Source organism: Corticium candelabrum, chromosome 9 (genome assembly GCF_963422355.1).
Source record: "Corticium candelabrum chromosome 9, ooCorCand1.1, whole genome shotgun sequence".
NCBI classification, from domain to species: Eukaryota; Metazoa; Porifera; class Homoscleromorpha; order Homosclerophorida; family Plakinidae; genus Corticium; species Corticium candelabrum.
The window spans coordinates 5,686,603-5,706,071 of NC_085093.1; the positions used below are offsets into that span (position 1 = coordinate 5,686,603).

A 19,469-nucleotide genomic window follows, 5' to 3' on the forward strand; every position below is an offset into this window, starting at 1 on the left:
CAACTGAGGAAATTCTTTTTCCCAAACAATAGGTGCTCTTCAATCGCAATGAGTGTTCCCTAGTCTAACCTGATCTGTCTCAACAGATTCCAGAACAGTGGGCTTGTCAGGTACATCCACAACAATAATTTCCTCAGTACACTGTTGACCTATATACTCAAGGGTACCATTGCTTTACCCACAACATTGAGGGCCTGCTCACTATAAGCCTGTAATTTGGCTTTACTTGACTTCAATTGCACGTGCTTTAATCGTTCTTCGTATATTGCTTTAAGTATTACAGTCACTGTGGCTCCTGTGTCTACCTCCATATCAATCTCCGTACCAGCAACTTACAACTTCACATCAACACCACGCTTATATGATAATGAGAATATAAGACTAACCTCGTCTTCGTCAATCTGATGTGAGGTCTTCCACGTCTTCGATTTATGCTTCGAATGTCCGTCGTTTGACTTGTCTCATTCTTTCTTCCTGCATCCTGGATGATATGTCCAGTCTTCTTGCAATAGTGACAGATGAAGGACTTGTATCGGCATTTGTCGCTGCTGTCGTTCGTTCCGTCACATCTGGAACATGCCTTGCTTTTGTAGCTGGATTTTGCGTATTGGCTGGATCCACCTGTTGTGGATTGTGTTACACCAAACGCTGTCTCCGTTTGTCTAGCGCTCTGGAGCGTCTGACCTCTGAGTGTTTGTGTTTCTTGCCGAGCCGATTCACACGCCCGTGCCATTTGGATCGCGCGACCCAAAGACAACTCCGCTTTAGCTAAAATCTTTTTTTAGACTGCAGCATGGTACAGTCCACACACGACTTGGTCCCTCAATGCCGTGTTGAGGTAGTCCTTGAACTCACATTTCCGCGCTAATCGGCGAAGCTCTACAATGTACGACGCAATCGTCTCCCCATCTTTCTGATTTCTCTTGTAGAACATGTAGCTTTCCGCTATCACGATCGTTTTGGGCTCCATGTTGTCCCTCATCAACCTGACCAGATCGCCGAGCGACTTCGACTGCGGTTTCGCTGGTCTGAAGAGTTAGTTAGTAAGGCGTATGTTGTGGCTCCCACGGATGTCAAGAAGACCGCTGTTTTGTCGTCGTCATCCGTAATGTTGTTGGCTACTGTGCAGAGTTCACATCTATCCACGTAGTCGTCGACAGTGTCCACGCCGTGCCGGAACCGCTGAGTTTCCCAAACTCTACGTTGGCAGCCATCCTTGTCGCCACTGTCGTATCGATACTCTGTAGTTATATCGATGATCTATTTCTGTGTAGCTTAGAACGTACAGCACTTACTCCCAAGCTGCACGCATGCTCAGTCACTATCTTATCTATTACAGTCACAGCGGAAGTCCATTTATTAATTTGGTGTCCAGTCAATCAAGCATAAGTTGTGGGTCAAGTAGGTATTGATATAGTAAATAAGTTGCCTGGACAAGACCATGGAGTATATATATATATATATATATATATATATACAGTATATATATATATATATATATATATATATATATATATATATATATATATATATATATATATGTATGTATGTATACAACAACCCATTTCTTATAACTGGGAATTACAAACAAGTGTCTAGAAAGAGAAGTGAAACAGCAACGTCAGACTGCCCTCTATGGAGCGCCAATGTGGGCAAAATTGATCTTTCGTTGCACCGTCAAAGTCAACCATCGGTATTCGATTTTACCGATCGATGTCAACTATCAATGTCGGCTACTACCTATCCATGACATTTACCACCTGTCGACGTCGGTTACTACCCATAAATGATGGTTACTTCCCTGTTTCGTTTAAGTATTGATCGAAGGTGCGTCAACGAAAGTGACGACGGCCTACGTATATATTCTTGGCGACTGAGTAATTGTGGTGCAGTGGTAATGAGCGTCTTTCACGTTAATTTAATTACAATACTGAAACACAGCGCCTCATAGTGCAACGTTCAAGCAGGTCGCAGGCATGCTTATTCTACAAGTGGACGTCGCACCCGCAGCTAATTTATTAGTACTCAAAAGCTCCAACAAAGGCAATGATTGTATTTACCTGCTGAAAATCGTTCTGGCAAGTAACATTTTGCTGGTTTTTCAGGACTGTGAAAACGGAGGCTCTTTGTGGAGCAATACCCACTTATACACTTATCAAGACGATGACTGTCTCGTCTGTTGCGGTTAGTCAAGAGCTTTCTGCTTTCTTGGAAGAACTTGCAGAAGCCGTTACAAATATTGTGTTTGCTATGAGCGCGGCTGTTGAAGATGTACAAGGCATTGTTTTGCAAGCAGAGTTATTGCTGAGGGATGTTACAATTTTAGATGAGATACTCGAACCAGAAGAAGGTGATCTGTTGTTTCGAGCAATTGGTAGCCTACTGAAGGTGTTCGAGAGCTAGCTGACAGCTACCGTTGTCTCCAGAGAAGAGGTCGCCGAAGCTTTCGAGTGACAGAAGAGCAGATTGCTAACGCTCTTAGAACTACGTTTCTGTAATCGGGATATTGCAGGTTTATTAGGTGTCTCTGCGCGAACAATTAGAAGATGAATTATTGAGTACGGACTGAAGCAATATGCCAAGTACAGTAGAGCCTCGCTAATCCGAATAGCTCTGTACCAGACTCCGTTCTTACCTGTTCGGATTACTGAATTTGTTCGGATTATCAAAATACGAAGCCTTGGAGACCCAGACATAGCCTTGACAATCCAGACCGTTTGCGCATACATATGTCAACAATTACATGCCTACGCAGGGACAAGAATTCTTGCAACGCAACTAACTAAGTAGGTAACCCAACAACAAGCAAAAGCAACTCATTTCTCAAAGTAGTCCGTCACCCGCGTCTGTTCAAGAGTGCTTAGTCTCTTTTTAGCTGCAAGGTCACGTAGGCTCCGAAGAACACTCAAGCTGTATTGAGTTGCTTCTGTCTGTTCCCGAAACCATGTCAAACAATCAGAGAGCATTTGAAATGCACTGCCATGAGAGATGCCAGACTGGTTTGTGCTTGCATCATGATCAGAACTTTGCATTTCATCTTCATCTGCAGCAGTCTCTTCATCACGACCGTGAGCCAAGACTTCAGTGACAATTTCATCATCATCCAAATGAGTGTAACCAGGATCCAAATTGTCTACCATTAACCACTCCTCAATTTCTGTTGAAGTCATTTCATAACCCAAAGCAGAGAAGAGAGGGGTCAAATTAGAAGAAGGCTCTTCAAATGACTCTCCTGATTCTGTGATGCCAGCAGGTTCCTGACTGCCTTCGTCAGGATAAATGGGTAGAATCTTTCTCCAAGACAATCGAATTGTTCTAGGTGTAATTTCATCCCAACTAGCGGAAACTTTATCAGAAATTTCCATCATGTTGATTCCACAAACAAAGTCAATGATTGACACACCTCTATCATTTTGAAGAATAAGATCTTGAAGCATCTTTTTCCTGTATCGGCGTTTAATGGATACTAGCACACCTTGATCCATGGGTTGAATTAACGAAGTGACATTCGGTGGAAGGAACTTTGCGATCACTTTGCCATCTGCTGATATCAGGTCTTCTTCATTCGGATGAGCAGAACAGTTGTCAAGCAGAAGGACAGCTTTATCATCCAAACCCTTTTCCCTTAACGTTTCCTGCACTACAGGAACAAACTTATGATGGAACCAGTCAGAAAATATTCCTGTGTTCACCCAAGCATTAGACTGGTTGTAGTAACTCACTGGCAAGTGATCACGATTGACGTTTTTGAAACAACGAGGATTCTTGGATTTACCTATCAAGACCAAGGGTAGTTTTATGCTACCAGACGCGTTTGAGCAGGCACTGATGGTAACACGGTCCTTTTGAGTCTTGCGCCCATCAGCAGACCTCTCAAAGTGACCAGCAAGCGTTTTCTGAGGCAGCAGCTTATGGTACAAACCTGACTCGTCACAGTTGAATATTTGTTCAGTGCTGTAATCACTATCCTTGACAAAAGCTTGGAAACGTAACACAAACTGATCAGCAGCTGGTTTATCGGCAGACAGCTTTTCTCCTTGTAAGGCCAGCTGTCTAATGCAATGACGCTTACAAAATCTCCAAAGCCAACCAGACGAGGCAACAAAGTTGCCGAAATCCTCTTCTTGAGAAGACTCCTTTAATTTCTCGTGAAGCTGCAAGGCCTTTGCTTGTAGTAGTGGGCCTGATACAGGAATGCCTTTCTCGCGCGTCTGCCGAAACCACATGAAAACAGCCCTCTCCAGCTCCTCGTAAGTAGAAAGCTTCATTGTTTTGGCAAGTCGACTCGTTCCCATTTCGGTTAGCTTCCTTTCGTATTGCCTCAGTTCAGACTCTTTCCTCTTGATATCGCTAATGGTGCTTCGACCGATTCCATATCGTTCACACAGCACAGAATAGGAGGCACTTCCCAGTTCATCCAGTATTGCTACCTTCTGCTCTATTGTTAGAGTCTTGTGAGCCCGTTTTGTCTTCTTTGTTATATCTTTGTCTGACGACATGAGAACGTGTACCCGGATATGATCAGATGTTTGTTATTTCCCGGATATGAAAGGACGTTTGCACAAGGCCTCGGAATTCTAAATGCTCTCTGGAAACTCGAGGTCAAGCAGTTAGGGACATTCGGATTAGCGAGGGTTCGGATTAACGAGGTTCGGATTAGCGAGGCTCTACTGTATAGTGAACTACAAGACAGAGAACTTGATGATTTTGCTAGACAGTTTGTCGACACACATCCAAACTCAGGCGAGAGATCACCAGCTGGATTTCTAAGAAAGATTGGATTACGAATTCAGCGATCCAGGATTAGAGAGAGTTTTGAAGTTCGGACCCGATTCAGGCAAGCTCTACACCGAAGACAGTGCAACGTTGCTATGCCGAACAGCTTGTGGCATATTGATGGCTACCACAACTTGATAAGATGGCCTATTGTATACACAGTGGTATTGATGGCTACTCCAGGTTGTCTGTGTACCTTCAAGCCTCCAATAACAACAAATCAGAAACCGTTCTCCGTGCATGCTGTAGAACAGTATGGTTTACCGTCACGAGTAAGGTGCGGCCGTGGAGGTGAAAATGTTTTAGTATCAAACTTTATTCTAATAAATCCAGAACGTGAGCCTGGGCAAGGGAGCTGTAGAACTGGTAGATGCGTGCACAACCAGCGAATTGAACGCCTAGGGAGAGATGTCCACACAGAATGCATTTCGTTGTTTCATGATCTTTTTATATGCTTCAAGATGAGAAAATGTTATATGCTTGCAACATCGTCGATCTATAGGCTCTCCTCTATGTATTAGTTCCTCGAAGTAACAATCAGCTAAAGTTTTTCAACAAGTATATCGTCACCATTCGCTGCGCACTGCCAGAAATCGGAGTTCACTACAAATGTGGATATCAGGGTCTCGCGCAAGTATCCACAGACATTGCAGTCTTAGATTGAGTGCTAAATACAGTTTGATAAGACCAATTGAGATAATCTTAGTTGTATATTCGAAGTTATAAACGGCTCTATCCGTTGTATACTTTCTTGTTTAGGATCATTATGGAATCGACTGGGATGGACCTGTTGCAACAGACCTTTCCTCTGCTCTACACATTCTCAAAGCGCCCGATCTGAGTGTTTCGCTATATTTGATGGCACGCGAGTTTATTATGGCTGCAATTAATTAAAAAATTTGACTGCTTCACGAACAAGGGCATGGTGAGTAGTTTCACTCACTACAACAACGAGAGTAGACGTCTGAACGTAGGTATGTATGTTGTATAGGTCCATCAGTCTCGATTCAACCTCGGTTTTGTTAGTTTTGCCGATCTAATCCAATTTGTACCCCATACAATAGCGCCGCTCTGCTGGACTCGAATCAGCAAACAAACAAAACCAGACTTCTTTAGCAACTGCTCTTTGCTATTTGTATGCTAGATCAATCCAAATCGGTCTTGATTATGAAACGCATACAACATCTCCTTGAACTGCACAGCGTTAGTTTAATGTATGATTGGCAACGTCAACTGCAACACGCACTTAGATGCTTTTGGAAATTGAGGTATTTGGCAGAATTAGAGTGACGCTGGACATTCAAATTCTTCTGCGGGAACTTCTTCGGCATCTGTAAAAAAAGCTTAGCACTTGATTAAGTGTTACTTCTGGAATGTCTGCGTCTGCAAAAAGAACACCGAAATAATCACAAAGATTTGCACTCACGTGCTCTTGTTTCCTGTGCATTACGCAAATACTGGAATGCGTCACTGTGACAAAACTGTACCTTCTGCCTCATATATAAGACATCAAGAAATAGCATGTACGTCGCTTCTTCTTTCTCCCGTTCTACAGTCCCGGTATCTTGAATGTGCTTCGTAGCAAACAGGCTCTTGGTAGTTTCTATTGATAACATAACCAGATGATTAGATTTTATTTGGCAATGTTAATCACTATAATAGAACGTACACTTACCGACAGTCGATGCAACTTGATTGCCAAGCACGAAGAGAGATTTTAGAATCTGCTGGTGCTTGCTCATTGCATCCAGCAAAGCTAGAGTTGAGTTGGTCACTGCTTTGCTACGATACAATGTGTGCATCATTAATGTCTTGGCGACTTCCGCTTTGTTCTCAAAACTGATCTGGGATACAGGCTTTGTGTAGCCAGCCTCCAGCCTCAATTGGTACATCTATTCCGCTTGAGGAGATATCTTGTAACGTGCTGTCATCTGCGACCACTTCTGTAATATTCTCTGTACGTTAAGTACATTCAACCTTTATTCTTAGAGCCTACAATCTAGAGTCTACAATCTATTTTCTAGAATGTTCTAGCCATCTAAGTCCCGTCTACTCTCCATACCTTTATTCTTAGAGTCTACAATCTAGAGTCTACAATCTATTTTCTAGAATGTTCTAACGATCTAAGTCCCGTCTACTCTCCATACCTCTAAGTCCCGTATACTCTATATACTACAATCCTTTCTTGTCTTACGATAAGAATAGTCTTGTGTGCGACACATGTCTGCTCACAGTTCTATCGCCATTGGACACTACCACTTCTGCTCATCTCCTATCGATGACTTCATAGAGATGCCATTCGTAAGTTGTTGTCAACTTTTTATTCTTCTGTTGCCGAACCAATACTGTATCCCCAACTTTGATGTCATCAGTCTTTTTATTAGCTGCTCGATCACCGGCTTGTTTCCCATTTTCCTTCTTTTCTCGATCTCGATCTCGCAAGTCCCTATCGAGTATCTGCTCCATCAATTTGGTGAAAGATGGTAACTTGCATCTCACTTTTCGTTGAAAGAAAGCATCAGCAGGACTCATTCCTGTCGTAGAGCGAGGTGTTGTTCGATACGCATAAAGGAAGGTTTGCAACTCCGATCTCAGGCTCGCCGGAAGCAAAGTAAAAGTGTTGCGGCCTAACGCGCGCTAAAGGGCGTGGTAATTGCGTAATTTGTGTTGGTCGCCAGGGAAGAGCCGGCCCGTGGGCGATAAGTTTTTAAGACAATAAGTCATACATCTTTTTTTATTTCTAACAGTCACGACACTATTACTAACATTATGAAAAGTATTTTAAAATTCAAAATCAGAGACTTTGAACTCTGTACCAAACACCTCTTGTCTATGGTCATGATCAGGAATGAAGTCATTTGCCACTTCCAAGTTTAACGAATGACCATAACAGTAGGTATAAACAGCTCTGGGCTCAGCTGCGAACAAACGCGCCACCACACCAGATTTCACACAAGACATGGTAGCAGCCCCATCATAGCACTGGCCACGCACCTTTGAAACAGAAAGATTCATCCACAATAGCACATCAGTGATAGCAGCGTAGATGGTCTCAGCTCTAATCGATGCTACATCATATAATCCAACAAACTACTCATAAACTTTGAATGTTTTACTAACTTACATAAGACACACTAAAACCTGCTCCATGTTAGAAACATCTGTTGTTTCATCAACCATTACTGTGAAGAACGGTGCACTCTGGATTGATGCAGCAATCTCTCGCAAAATATGCAAAGCCATCACTTTCACCATCTCGTTCTGCATGTAACCACAAGTGTATTTGTCTGCTTTTTGCTTTATCCAGTCTACAAGCATTGCATTGTCTTCAGAACGTAGATGAATCACTATCATGAAATTAGAATCGGGTTCGTCCTTGTCACCACGAAAAGCAAGGCCTTGTCTTGCCAGAAAGCGAGCATTTGATAGAAGCTTCAGCAGGCACTTTCGTCGTTGCAACCTGTCCCTTGCAATCTGTGATGACAGCATTTCACCAGCATCTCTGTTGTAGCAGTAAGTGCAACCGTCTTCTGCACAGAATCTTTATGACACAGGCTGCCTTCATGCTTGGCGAACTTGCAAACAGCATCTTTCTAGTTTGATAATCCAGTTGAAATAAATGTTTTCTCCAGGCAATGAACAGACTGTAGATGATTGTTCTTATAGGCAACAACACATGTTAAACAGAAGGCAAGGTCTCGGTCTTCATTGTAGTGCAGCCATGCCCATTTTTTTAAAAACCACTGCCTCTGAAAGGAACGCTTCACCGCTGATTCCTTTCCAAACCCACGCTGGGGAAAGTGAAAGTTCAAAGGCTGGTGCGCCTTGTCGCCAACCGGCAGTGGCAGTTGTCTACTTCCACAACACGAAGACATCTGATGGTCACACTCGCCTGGACTTTTACAGACTGTAGAGCGGTCGGGAACTCAAAAAAACACCTGTCAAGAATAATTGACGATTCCGCTGATGCAGTCGAATGCAATATCAGCGTGTCACGTAGACGAAGGCTAACATCTGTGTCTATTTTAACCCTCAACTGGTTTAGGACTTCGAGGCTAACCCCCCGGCCGTGTATCCTAATCGAGAGCTCTAATACACTGTGTAACCTTTTTTGATATCTGAATCTAGAACTACAAAGTTGCAATAAGTTACCTATTTAATCATCCATACCCTTAACCGAAAGTGAATGTCAATAAGCGATTGGCGAAATACCATTTTTCAAAAAGTGGGGCGACCTGAGCCGCCCCTGCCGCCTCACTTCCGACGGTCCTGGGTCTCTAATCTTTACCCTCGACTCGAGCTCCTTGCAATGGTCGTAGTAGCGTAGATTCTGCCTTTCTACTTCCCCGTTGGCTCGAGACCATAGGGGTGGACTTGTCTGATGTTTGATATCATATGACTCCAAAAACTGAGAAAAACCTTATCTCTGAATTCTAGTCCATTGTTAGTACGAATGGCGTATGGTGCACCATATCGCGAAAACATTGTTTTTAACGATGCGATAATATTGACCGTTCGAATTCGCGTCAATCTCTCTACTTCAAAGTATCGACTGTAGTAGTCGACAACCACTAGTAAATGTTCTCTGCTTGGCATAGGACCAAGGAGATCAGCGGCAATGTCTATCCACGGCCCCGAAAGCAGTGTAGATCGTTGCATCGGTGGTGATGAGACGGTAATTGTTTCACTTGACAAGCGGGGCAAGTGCGACATATTAGTACAGGCATTTTGTGACAAATGTTGAGTCAACCTTAAACTAATTGCAGCACAGACTTTTCCAAGTATTTCATGTACAGAAAAGTGTCCTATAACATACTCAAAGTCTTAAGGAAGATCTGCAGGGAAAGTGTCAAAAATTGGTCATACGCTAACATAGGTGTTCCCGATTCTACACCACCTTTTATTGTATATATATGTCAATGTTTTGTGGGATTGTAAATGTGTTTGAACTTTCTGTGTTTTTTCAACTACTTAACTGTAAAGGCTGAAGTATAATAAGTAGATAACAGACTTTTGTGGGTATCTTTCCAGTCATGAGCTTGTCTAGCCTTGGTTATATCTTTGTTTTGGTCTCCTGTGTCGTAGCTAATCCCAGTCAGCTGTTGTATGGCACAGCTCACGTCAGCACAAGCTGGCGTGGACAGCAACCATGTCAGGCGTTAATTGCTGCTAAGTCATCCCTTCGTCCTCTTGTGAGATTCCCACTGCACTGGTCTTCAGGCTTCTCATGAGCACCTGCTCGATGATGAGATCCGAGGACAAGCCAGCCCAATGACAATCACTTCTCACCACATGGAGACCTTCTCTAAAATGTTGATACACATCTGGATGCTTATTGTGGAGATTAGACATTCGCTGCAGATATATCCATGCAGACTTTGTGTAGTGGTTGTGCCCACATGCGGCCAAGTAAGGGACCATTTCTGAAACAGTTTGTTGATGCAATTCCCAGTTGCCAGTATGCTCTGCCTGGATATACTTGAAGTATATCAACCATATCCATGTACTGCAACCAAAGTGTAGCAGTCCTAGATGACTTCAGGGATTTGGTTTCTCTTTGAAGTTCATCACTGATTCAGGTTATCACACCAGACTGGCAAACTTGATCTGCAGACATTGAACCTTGCATCACCTTCTCATAGAGAACAGCAGCTTCATGTAGGTCTGGGTGTCTAGCGGACTTTTCATGTGATGGTGTTGTAGCTAAAAACTCATCTGTTTCCACATTCCCAGATTCTGGGTCATCTGAACTTCCAGGTAAAGGTGCATTAAATGTTTTGTTCAGCACCAAGGCAATGAGAACTGCATCAACAATAAGATATGTTCCCGTACTGCTCGAGAAATTGCTTTGCCAGTAAGCATGTGCATTACTGCATTGGGTGCGTAAATCAATTGCCACAATTCTTGTAATCCAGATGTAGTCATGAGATGGCCAATACACCCAAGGTAACTCAATCTATGTATGAAAACCTCCCAGACGAAGGACAATATCTTTCAATTCACTTTCCACTGGCTCAGTTACAATAATCATCAGAGACTTCCAAAAGAGTGGTTGATCAAATGTGATACTTACATACATATTTCAGTGTTGAGTAGACGCATGGCACATCACTGCTATTCATGTCGATCATTGGCAGAAACATCACAGATGGTCTCTCAGGTGATTGCCTTGATGCACAAGTTGCATCATCCCAGACCACATTGGCTTTGGCGATCCAGTCATGATGGAAGTCTTCCAAAGAATATCAAGGTGTGCTGTTTGATGTTTCCACTGATGAGACTTTGTGACATGTTTCCACTGCTTTGATGTTGTCCCTAATCAGTTTAGCAGCAGTTTCTACTATCTTTGTTTTTCTGTGTCAAGATCAGCTTTCTGCTTACTGTAGAAGTCATGGAGCACTGTTTGGCCTTTTTTTCTGACGGTAACGACGTTGGGCTTACCGTTGATCTTATTTTCAATGACAGTATCTCCAAAATATTCGTGGAGTTTTTGCTGCATGTGTGGGTAGCTGTATGCACCGTGTTCTGAGTCAGCCAGATTGACGAACAGATCACGATCCATGATCTAATTAGCCGTATGGAACATCGTTTTCTTCAAGAGAAGTAGCGACCTCCATGAATGCATCTGTTCTTTCTTTATCTTATGGGCGACCTAATTTTGCCCTTTTCATTTCATGCTGATAAGTACCTGGTATTTGTTTTTTCGTATGGAAATTTATACTACGCCCTCCGTGGTACACTGCATCTGCAGCATGAAGATCATGAATATGCAAAAGTCTTGCTTATTTGTACAGCATCTGCCCAGGTATCACCTCTTTCATGACACAGTGCTAGAATTGTGTCTCTCAATTCAACTGTTTTCACATGGAAAACATTAAAACTTTTTCTCTTTCTACCCAACGTCACTGGTGTGCCACAGAAGAAATAGTCCGTCCTGAAGTTAGACGTTTTTTTTGCTGACCTAAGTTGATGCCTTGCAGTGTCTACAGCTGTACCATGTCTTTGCTTGCCTAGTTTAATAATTCTGGCTATTTGTTGAGAGTTGCAGTATTTTCGACAGCATTCTTGGTGTACTTGTTGCCCAGTGGATAGTGTCATTCCTGGAATCACTTGCCTTGTTGATACTTGCACTTCCCTTTTCTCTCAGAGTAGCAGTTGGTGATGTCTCTTCTAAAGCTGCTTGCAGATGATACAATCTTCAGACACCTCTAACGCGTCCATTGCATTGCCACGTTGACAAATCTAAAATTCTCAGGTCTAGGGGAACTTTGATGCCGGCTTCTATCCGTGATTTCAGTCATGGTCTGGAAACGTGAGTAACGGAGAAGCCAAAAGGGTAGACTAATTCAGAGAGATAATCGTAACCTTGCTAGAGTGGTTTCTACATGAGAACATTACGATAATCTCGAAACGACGGCATTTTTGATTGCGTTCTACTCTAATCGCAAATGGAGAAGCTTTAAACAAGTCTCGAGTGAGGTATGTGTTCTTCACTATAGTGTTTCAGAAGAACTGTAAGTTAGACAAAGAGATATTTTGGGAGGTCACGTGATTTGAATGCTACCAGAGATGATACGCTCACTTTCCCTCAAAGAATTCACTAAGACTTTTAGTATGTTATAGAGCACACTTTTCTGGGTAGGAAACAGTTGAGAGAGTTTGTGTTGCAATTTGTTTAAGGTCAAACCATATAATGCCTGTACTATATATTCTTCATAGCTTTATCCACGCGCGGCCACCATACCTTTCACCGTAAGCGCTCCTTGCGTTTTGTTATGACTTGGTGTCCTTCGTGAGCGAGGTGCAAAACTTGTTCTCGAAGAGTACTTGAGATGACGATGAGGAACATGATACCAGGCTAAAAGCGGTCTTAGAGCGAATACGGGAGAGAGGTCTGACTCACAATGCTGATGACATCAGACTTGGCTCTGTAGAATTTTGTTCGCTTACAATATCTTTATCCTGCACTGCTACGGACTCTCCCGTGCGCGCTATCACGAGGGCTCTTGCTAAGGTCAAGGCGTTGCCTTCCTCCAACAACTTAGATCTAAGTCTAGAACCTGCACATTTTGAAATGATTCGATCTATGATACTGTCATCTGTATCTGCGAAACTACATTTGGCTGCTTGATGTCGAAGTCGGCTGACAAATTTATCGATTGGCTTGTCTGGATCTTGTACAAGCTGCCGAAACCGAAACCTTTCATAAAACTTGTTAATGAGCAGTTTAAAATAACCATCCAACGCTTTGATAGCCGATTCTAACGAATTTCCTGAGTCGTTTAACGTTTCATAGATCTCTTGAACTTGGGGACCCGCACAATGTAGCAAGAGTGCTTTCCTTCTTGCGTCATTAGTAATTCCTTTACCATCCGGGTAATATTGCAGGCTTCGCTGCCACGTATCCCATTGCGTACTTAGCTCAGCAGCTGAATCACTTGAAGTAATGAAACGCTCAACGGCATGTAATTCCATGTGTTGTACACACAACCACTCTAAGATGCGTTTGTTGTAATGTTTGTATATTTTGATGATGTTGTATTTGATGTTGGTAATCCACTTGAGGCCGAACCTGTACCACACCTTTGATTCGCAATATCGTGGTACAGGTTCGTGGAAATCTATTCCAGCCAACCCTCGCATAAGCTCACACCTGAAGACTTTCTGCGAATACTGCCCTTTCCTCTTGAGAAGTGGATCTTGAGGATGTTGTTCTTGAAGGGCAGTAAACATGATGTAGCTGTTGAATACGGCTAAGTTAATCATGTGCAGAAAGATCTTCTTCCAGTACTTGAGGCTCTTGTGCAGGACTTCGTAGTACTTGATCATCTGATCAGATTTGTCTACTCCGCCCATGTGCACATTATAGTCGCCGATAGCCTCAGGTCTGGAAATCGTGATCTTGTGGTGCCCGTCATACTTTGGACGATCCATGGTAAATCTGTCGCAGGGAGTATAACGGTGTCCAGAATGAAGGGTGCTCATAACCGTCACCACGCTTCGGTCCACCCACTGAATAACCAATAGTTCTTCATCACGGTGATAGCGAAATGAACCTAAAAGAAAACTATTAATTTGATTTGCTAATATAATTATTTGCTATGGTTACCACGTGGTGACTTGCCAAAGACTCTTGGCGTTTTCATTTCTGGAGGAACATCCTGTTTTTCGGGACTGTACCACAAGCCATCGTACCCCGATTGTAAAGCTCCTTGAACAGAGGTCCTGAAGTGTAGAATTGATCTGTGTATACACTGTACCCCTGATCAAGGAGAGATCCATCATACGCATGACTGTACGATGGATCACACTTGTGTCATCCACTGGTTGACGTGTCGTCTTCCGTCGTTTCCGAGCCGAGCCAGCCGATCTTGATGTGGTTTTAGCAGTTGTTGTTGTTGCAGCTGATGTTGTTGCAGCAGTTCTTGTTGTTGCTGCTACTGTTGTTATTGCAGCTGTTGTTGTTGCTGTTACTGTTGTTGCTGCTGTCGTCGCCGCATCCGAAGATTGTCGCTCTTTGCCCGTGTATATCTCGAAGTTGTATGTGTAGCCGGAGATGGAATCGCATACACAATGCAACTTCACTTCCCACTTGACGTGTTTGTTCTTTATGTATGGCCTAATAACAGCGAAAACAAATTTAGTTAATTCCTAATTTTTATGTTAGAAACTTCTACATACCTAAAGCCAAAGCGACCTTTGGCTTTGACCATTCGCTCGTCAAGTGAGACACGGGCATGGGGCTGACCATATTTCGTGCAGTTGAGGCGCATGGCCTCAACGAGGCCTCTGACTTTTCTCAATGGGTCAGTCCCTCGGTCCTTGTCAGTGCGAGGATTCTCCATCTGCAGGACCGATAGTATAGCGACAAAACGATTGCGTGACATGAACCGTCTGGCCCACAATCTGTGAAATGGAAAGGTTGTGGACCAGTATTCAGAGAGCTCAGGAACCTTATAAATACATATACAATTAAGAAGGAACTACTAAGGAATTTTGCTATAGTACATACCTTTACAATTCCCATGTATATTATGAGCCCTATGAATGAGTTCATCTCCGCAAGCGTAACTGAACGAAAACTCCCCTCCCCTCGGCGCCCTTCTGATCCTCCACGGTAAGTCTTTTGCAACTGTCTTCACCGTTGATGTTGCTGTTTCTAAATAATGTTATAATGTATTATATAACAAACGCACACAAAGACATCAAACACATACATTCTGATGGTCTCCAGCATTCATCGGTGAAGAAAAGTTTGAAGACTCCAAGGGCGTCAGTTGGATATGTTGGAGGAGGGTAGAATCCAGGTTGCCTGAATGGCCGAAATGGTGGAAGATTTAATTGATATGTATCAATATGTGGATATTCAGACAACTGGACGTTCAGTGGTTCGGAGCGGCGATCAAGGTGTTCGGCTGGCTCAGGCTCGAAATCAGACGATTGCTGTTGTTGCGACTGTTGTTGATGCCGACGAGTGGCTATCCTCAGCCGTTGACGTGGCTGACGAGGCTGACGAGGCTGACGAGGACGACGACGAGAACGTGACGTTGACAATGACGACAACGGAAGACAAGAGGGCTGGAAGGTGGTGGAACTGGAGGTGGTGTAGTAGAGTGAGGAGATGGAGGAGGTAACAAAGAATGCTGTTGTGGTGAAGGAGGGCTAAGAAATGTATAAAGATATTAGAAAATGTTTGCATGACAGCAATTTATTAGGTATGCAAAAATCACATCCGGATACCTACCCATAGCCACCACGACATACGTATGTTGCTATGTGCATAACTCAAAATCTTCACAACAGAAACAGCTAACTTGCAAACAATTTACAAAAAACCGTCTAATAAACAGCGTATTGCGACAAAACGAACGGATTGCGCACATAACTGTTCTACTTACAGAGTGTCGTCATCACTGTCAACGTGAACGGGAAGAGCTTCCTCGTGGAGCGTAGCAGCATTGTCTGGTAAACTAAGAAATACATATAATATTAGAAGAATGTTTGCAGATTGCTATATATTGCGTTTGCAAATAAAACATCCGGGAACGTAGCCATAGCAACGGCGACAAACACTTACTATGCGCATAACTTGGATTCTTCCCAACGGTCAACGTCCAAACTTCCCAAAACACTTCCCAAACGTTTACTGAACAGCATATCGCAAAGAAACGGAAATATTTGTCATCTAACCGTTATACTTACAGAGTAGTGTCGTTGCTGTGTTTGCTTCCGGGAAGATCTTTCTCGTTCTACGTCCCGTCTTTGTCTGATGACGATTCCGACGCGAAGAAAACTTTGGCCTCGTCAGAAACCTCGTCGGCCGTCGTTTCCAATTGAAATCGTAATGCTAAGTCTGGAGCTAAGCAAGGACCTTCGAAGCCACTGCAGTGCCCAGACATCGTGGTCGGTAAATTTTCCTACTAAGCCGCATGCGCCGCTAAAATTCTACCCGTATGTATGGGCACGCCCAGATGGTGTGTCTAACGGCTAAAAATATTTTGATTGGCTAACAAAGCTCAACAAGACGGATATTCAATGGAGAAGTCACGTGGCCGGAAGTGAGCCAAGGTGTGACGTCAACACAACATGCGATATCTGTCGATTGATAGAACATAGACGGTTGAAAGTAAGCTCATTCGAAAGAGAATTTATTAGCGATTCGTTTAGGCTATAATTTGAAAATAAGAAGAAAGGATCCGTTCCGGGAAACAGGCCCGATATAAACCGGGTACTAACCGGAGGCGGAGATAAGGTGAGCACGTGATCCCACGCCCACCAAAAGTACGCGCACGTAATAAATGACGGTCGGTGAAGGGCTCATGTATGTAATACACGTGTTTACCTGGACTGGAGCCTCTAGTGTCCGTCACACTTCGTAGTCTGCAAGTGTATCCCTCGCGTCTCGTTGAGTATCCTCGTCGACAATTTGTGATAGTCTCAGTACGTTAAGTACACTCCCTTTGGCTGTCTCAGAGTGTTCTTACAAAGCTAAGAATGTCCTGAAGAGTTACAGTTTTCTTACAAATAGGGTCCTTTGAACTATAATTGGTGCTGAAGATTTCCAGCTGTGTGGCAAGATCTTTGTCATTGAAATCACCCTTATAGAATGAGAGGACTTCTTTCAGTTCACAGGAGTAGTCTTCCTGTTTTGCTGCTTTCAACAGTAATGATTCAAGATTACTGTAGATTTGCATATCCTGGCTGGTTAAATCGTTCTTGGATGCTAGCAACAACAAAATTAAGAGCCTCATAATAATCATTCGAAAACTATCATGAACAGTAGGAGAGTGGTATTCATCACCTTCACCTACTTCAAAACGCTTTGTTGCTTTTCTCTTCCTCGCAAGTGTAGGTTGGTCTGTATCCAGTCGATCACAGTCACGCTTAACTGTTTCAAGAAACAGAACAAATGCTTTGTCAGTCCTCATACTCATTAATGTTTCGAGCGTCATTTTTGCAAGTGTTCGGCCCTCAGCGGCTGAGAGCGATGTTTTTTGAAGTGTTCTGCTCAAATTGTCAGTTACCCTCAAAATTTTCTCGGACAGCTTTAGCCCAAAGAGAAGTTGGTGAGATCCCAGTTGTGTCTTTACTTCAATCACTCTTCTTTTCAAGTCTGGTTTCATCCTTGCTTCTAGACATTCTTCCCAAAGTTGACTCAATACACTATAGTTCTCAAGAATGCTGGTAATAGCATCCTCATCAGAGATTTCTGCCTTGATCCTGTTGAATGCTGCAATTCGCTTAGGAGAATACTTTGTCAGTTTTGTAATTTCATATGCTGTCTCGAGGGCTTCACGACAAACACGGGATTGCTTGAGGGTGTCCGCAACTGCGAGATTGAGAGCATGCCCAAAGCAGTGCATGTACACGTCACGTCTTTCTAACGAAGGGATTTGAGTAGCTACACAGTTTCTGCTTCCTCTCATGTTCGAAGCTCCGTCATAATACTGGCCACGGCAATGAGATATGTTCACGTTCAGTCGCAAAAGAACGTCCTTGATGCTATGAGCAAGGCAGTTGGCATCAATACTATCCACTTCATAGAGACCAATAAAACTTTCATGCTCCTGCAAATCCTCTGATACCCATCTGATTACAATGACCAACTGCTCTATTTAGATACATCAGTGCGTTCATCCGCCATGATAGTAAAACAGGCACTATCACGAATGTTCTGAGCTACATTTCGAAGAATGTAAAAAGCCATGAGTTGCATGCATTCGTTTTGAATTTCATGTAAAGTGTACTTGTCTGTTTTCCTCTCCAGCCATGTCTTCATTTCCGGGCAGTTCATACTTTGCAGGCGCAACAGCTGAATGAAGTTACTATCTGCGTCATCAACATCACCTCTCAATGGCATACCCTGTCTGGCAAGAAATCGGATGTTTTGTAAGATCCTCACAAACATTCTCCTATTAGCTGCTTTCTCTTCTCGATGCTCTTGACTCAAGAGCTCACCGACGTTTCCCAAGACTTGCTTAGGAAGAAGAAGTGCTTCGGTTTGCTTCCCGATGGCAGTCACTTGGTTGGTGCTTCTTGAAAGCAGTTGTCCCATCTTTCCAGTACGTGAAGCCTTTGGTGTTGAAGGCTAGATCACGCTTCGAACTTTTCAGCAGCGGTCCTCGATCAGTCAGAGAAGCACTCATGCATACATGACGAAATGCAGCATCGAGCATAGTGTCATAGTGAAGCCATGGGTACATCTCACGCCATTCCGCTCTGAACGATCTCTCATGATCCCCGTTCTTCCCAAACCGACGTTTCGGAAAGAGAAACGACTTTTTCGGATGGAACTTTTCCGGAAGGTGACTACTCATACCGACGACTGCCAGACGTACACGACGTAATTAATACGTGATTCCCGTATAACCTCGCTTTTCCACTGCTTTTGGAGGTCCGGCAATGCTCTGATAATACTACTCAAACTTACAGACAAGATGAACAGTCAACTGAAAACATGATCAGATCAAAATATGAGTAAATTCTAAAATAAATTAATAATGTATTTAATTATCTAGACGCAGACGGGAAGTAGTCGGCATTCAGCTTCTGGTGGAAGTCAAAATTTCGAATATTGGTCTGGCACTTGCCGGACTTGCCGAATCTGCTCCACCGTCCCTTACATATTCAGATTGATCAGAATTTTTTCCACTGTAATTTTCTTAGTTTGTATGTAGAGTGTGGTAGACGTACCTATTGGTGTCTTTCTGGAAAATGATTTAGTTTCAAAAGTAGCTCAATGAGATATTTATCTTCTTGCACAAATTCTGTCAAAGTAGGAATGATTAGGACTACATGCACTGACATTCAAACCAATTGCAAGAAAACAACTGTGGATCAGATTCAGTATCTATCGGTATGCAAATTATGTCTACCAGGATTCTCACACTTTCCAGCTTTCTCATCACTCAGATCCGAAAAGTTATTACAAAAGTAATATGGTGGCCATGCATTCCCAGCTCTCAACAGCATTGCTGCAATGCCATTCACAGTATATAGGTAGGTTTAAATATTAATTCCATTTGGTTGAAAGACAATCCTTCTGATTAACAAAATGAAATTTTTCCTTAATTTTATCCTGTATGAAAATAGATTATCTGGCCTAGAGCAACAAAATGAAATAACAGTTAGTAGATCACCTTATCAATTCACATGTACGCTTGTATATAGCTTCTCGATCAAATTCTTTGGCA

General features: G+C 43.0%; 2 protein-coding genes across 2 annotated transcripts; both read right to left on the reverse strand.

Annotated features, from left to right (window-relative positions):
- Nucleotides 1-2,792: 2,792 nt before the first annotated feature.
- Nucleotides 2,793-4,650, reverse strand: LOC134184586 (jerky protein homolog-like). The gene has a single exon (XM_062652319.1). The coding sequence runs from the start codon at nucleotides 4,497-4,499 to the stop codon at nucleotides 2,817-2,819; it is 1,683 nt and encodes a 560-aa protein (XP_062508303.1). The 5' UTR covers nucleotides 4,500-4,650; the 3' UTR covers nucleotides 2,793-2,816.
- Nucleotides 4,651-16,745: 12,095 nt separating this feature from the next.
- On the reverse strand, nucleotides 16,746-18,331 carry LOC134184707 (zinc finger MYM-type protein 1-like). The gene is made up of 2 exons (XM_062652452.1): nucleotides 18,024-18,331; nucleotides 16,746-17,865 (listed from the first exon to the last, which is right to left on the reverse strand). Exons 1-2 carry the CDS (start codon nucleotides 18,329-18,331, stop codon nucleotides 16,746-16,748), a joined length of 1,428 nt encoding a protein of 475 aa, XP_062508436.1.
- Nucleotides 18,332-19,469: the final 1,138 nt, after the last annotated feature.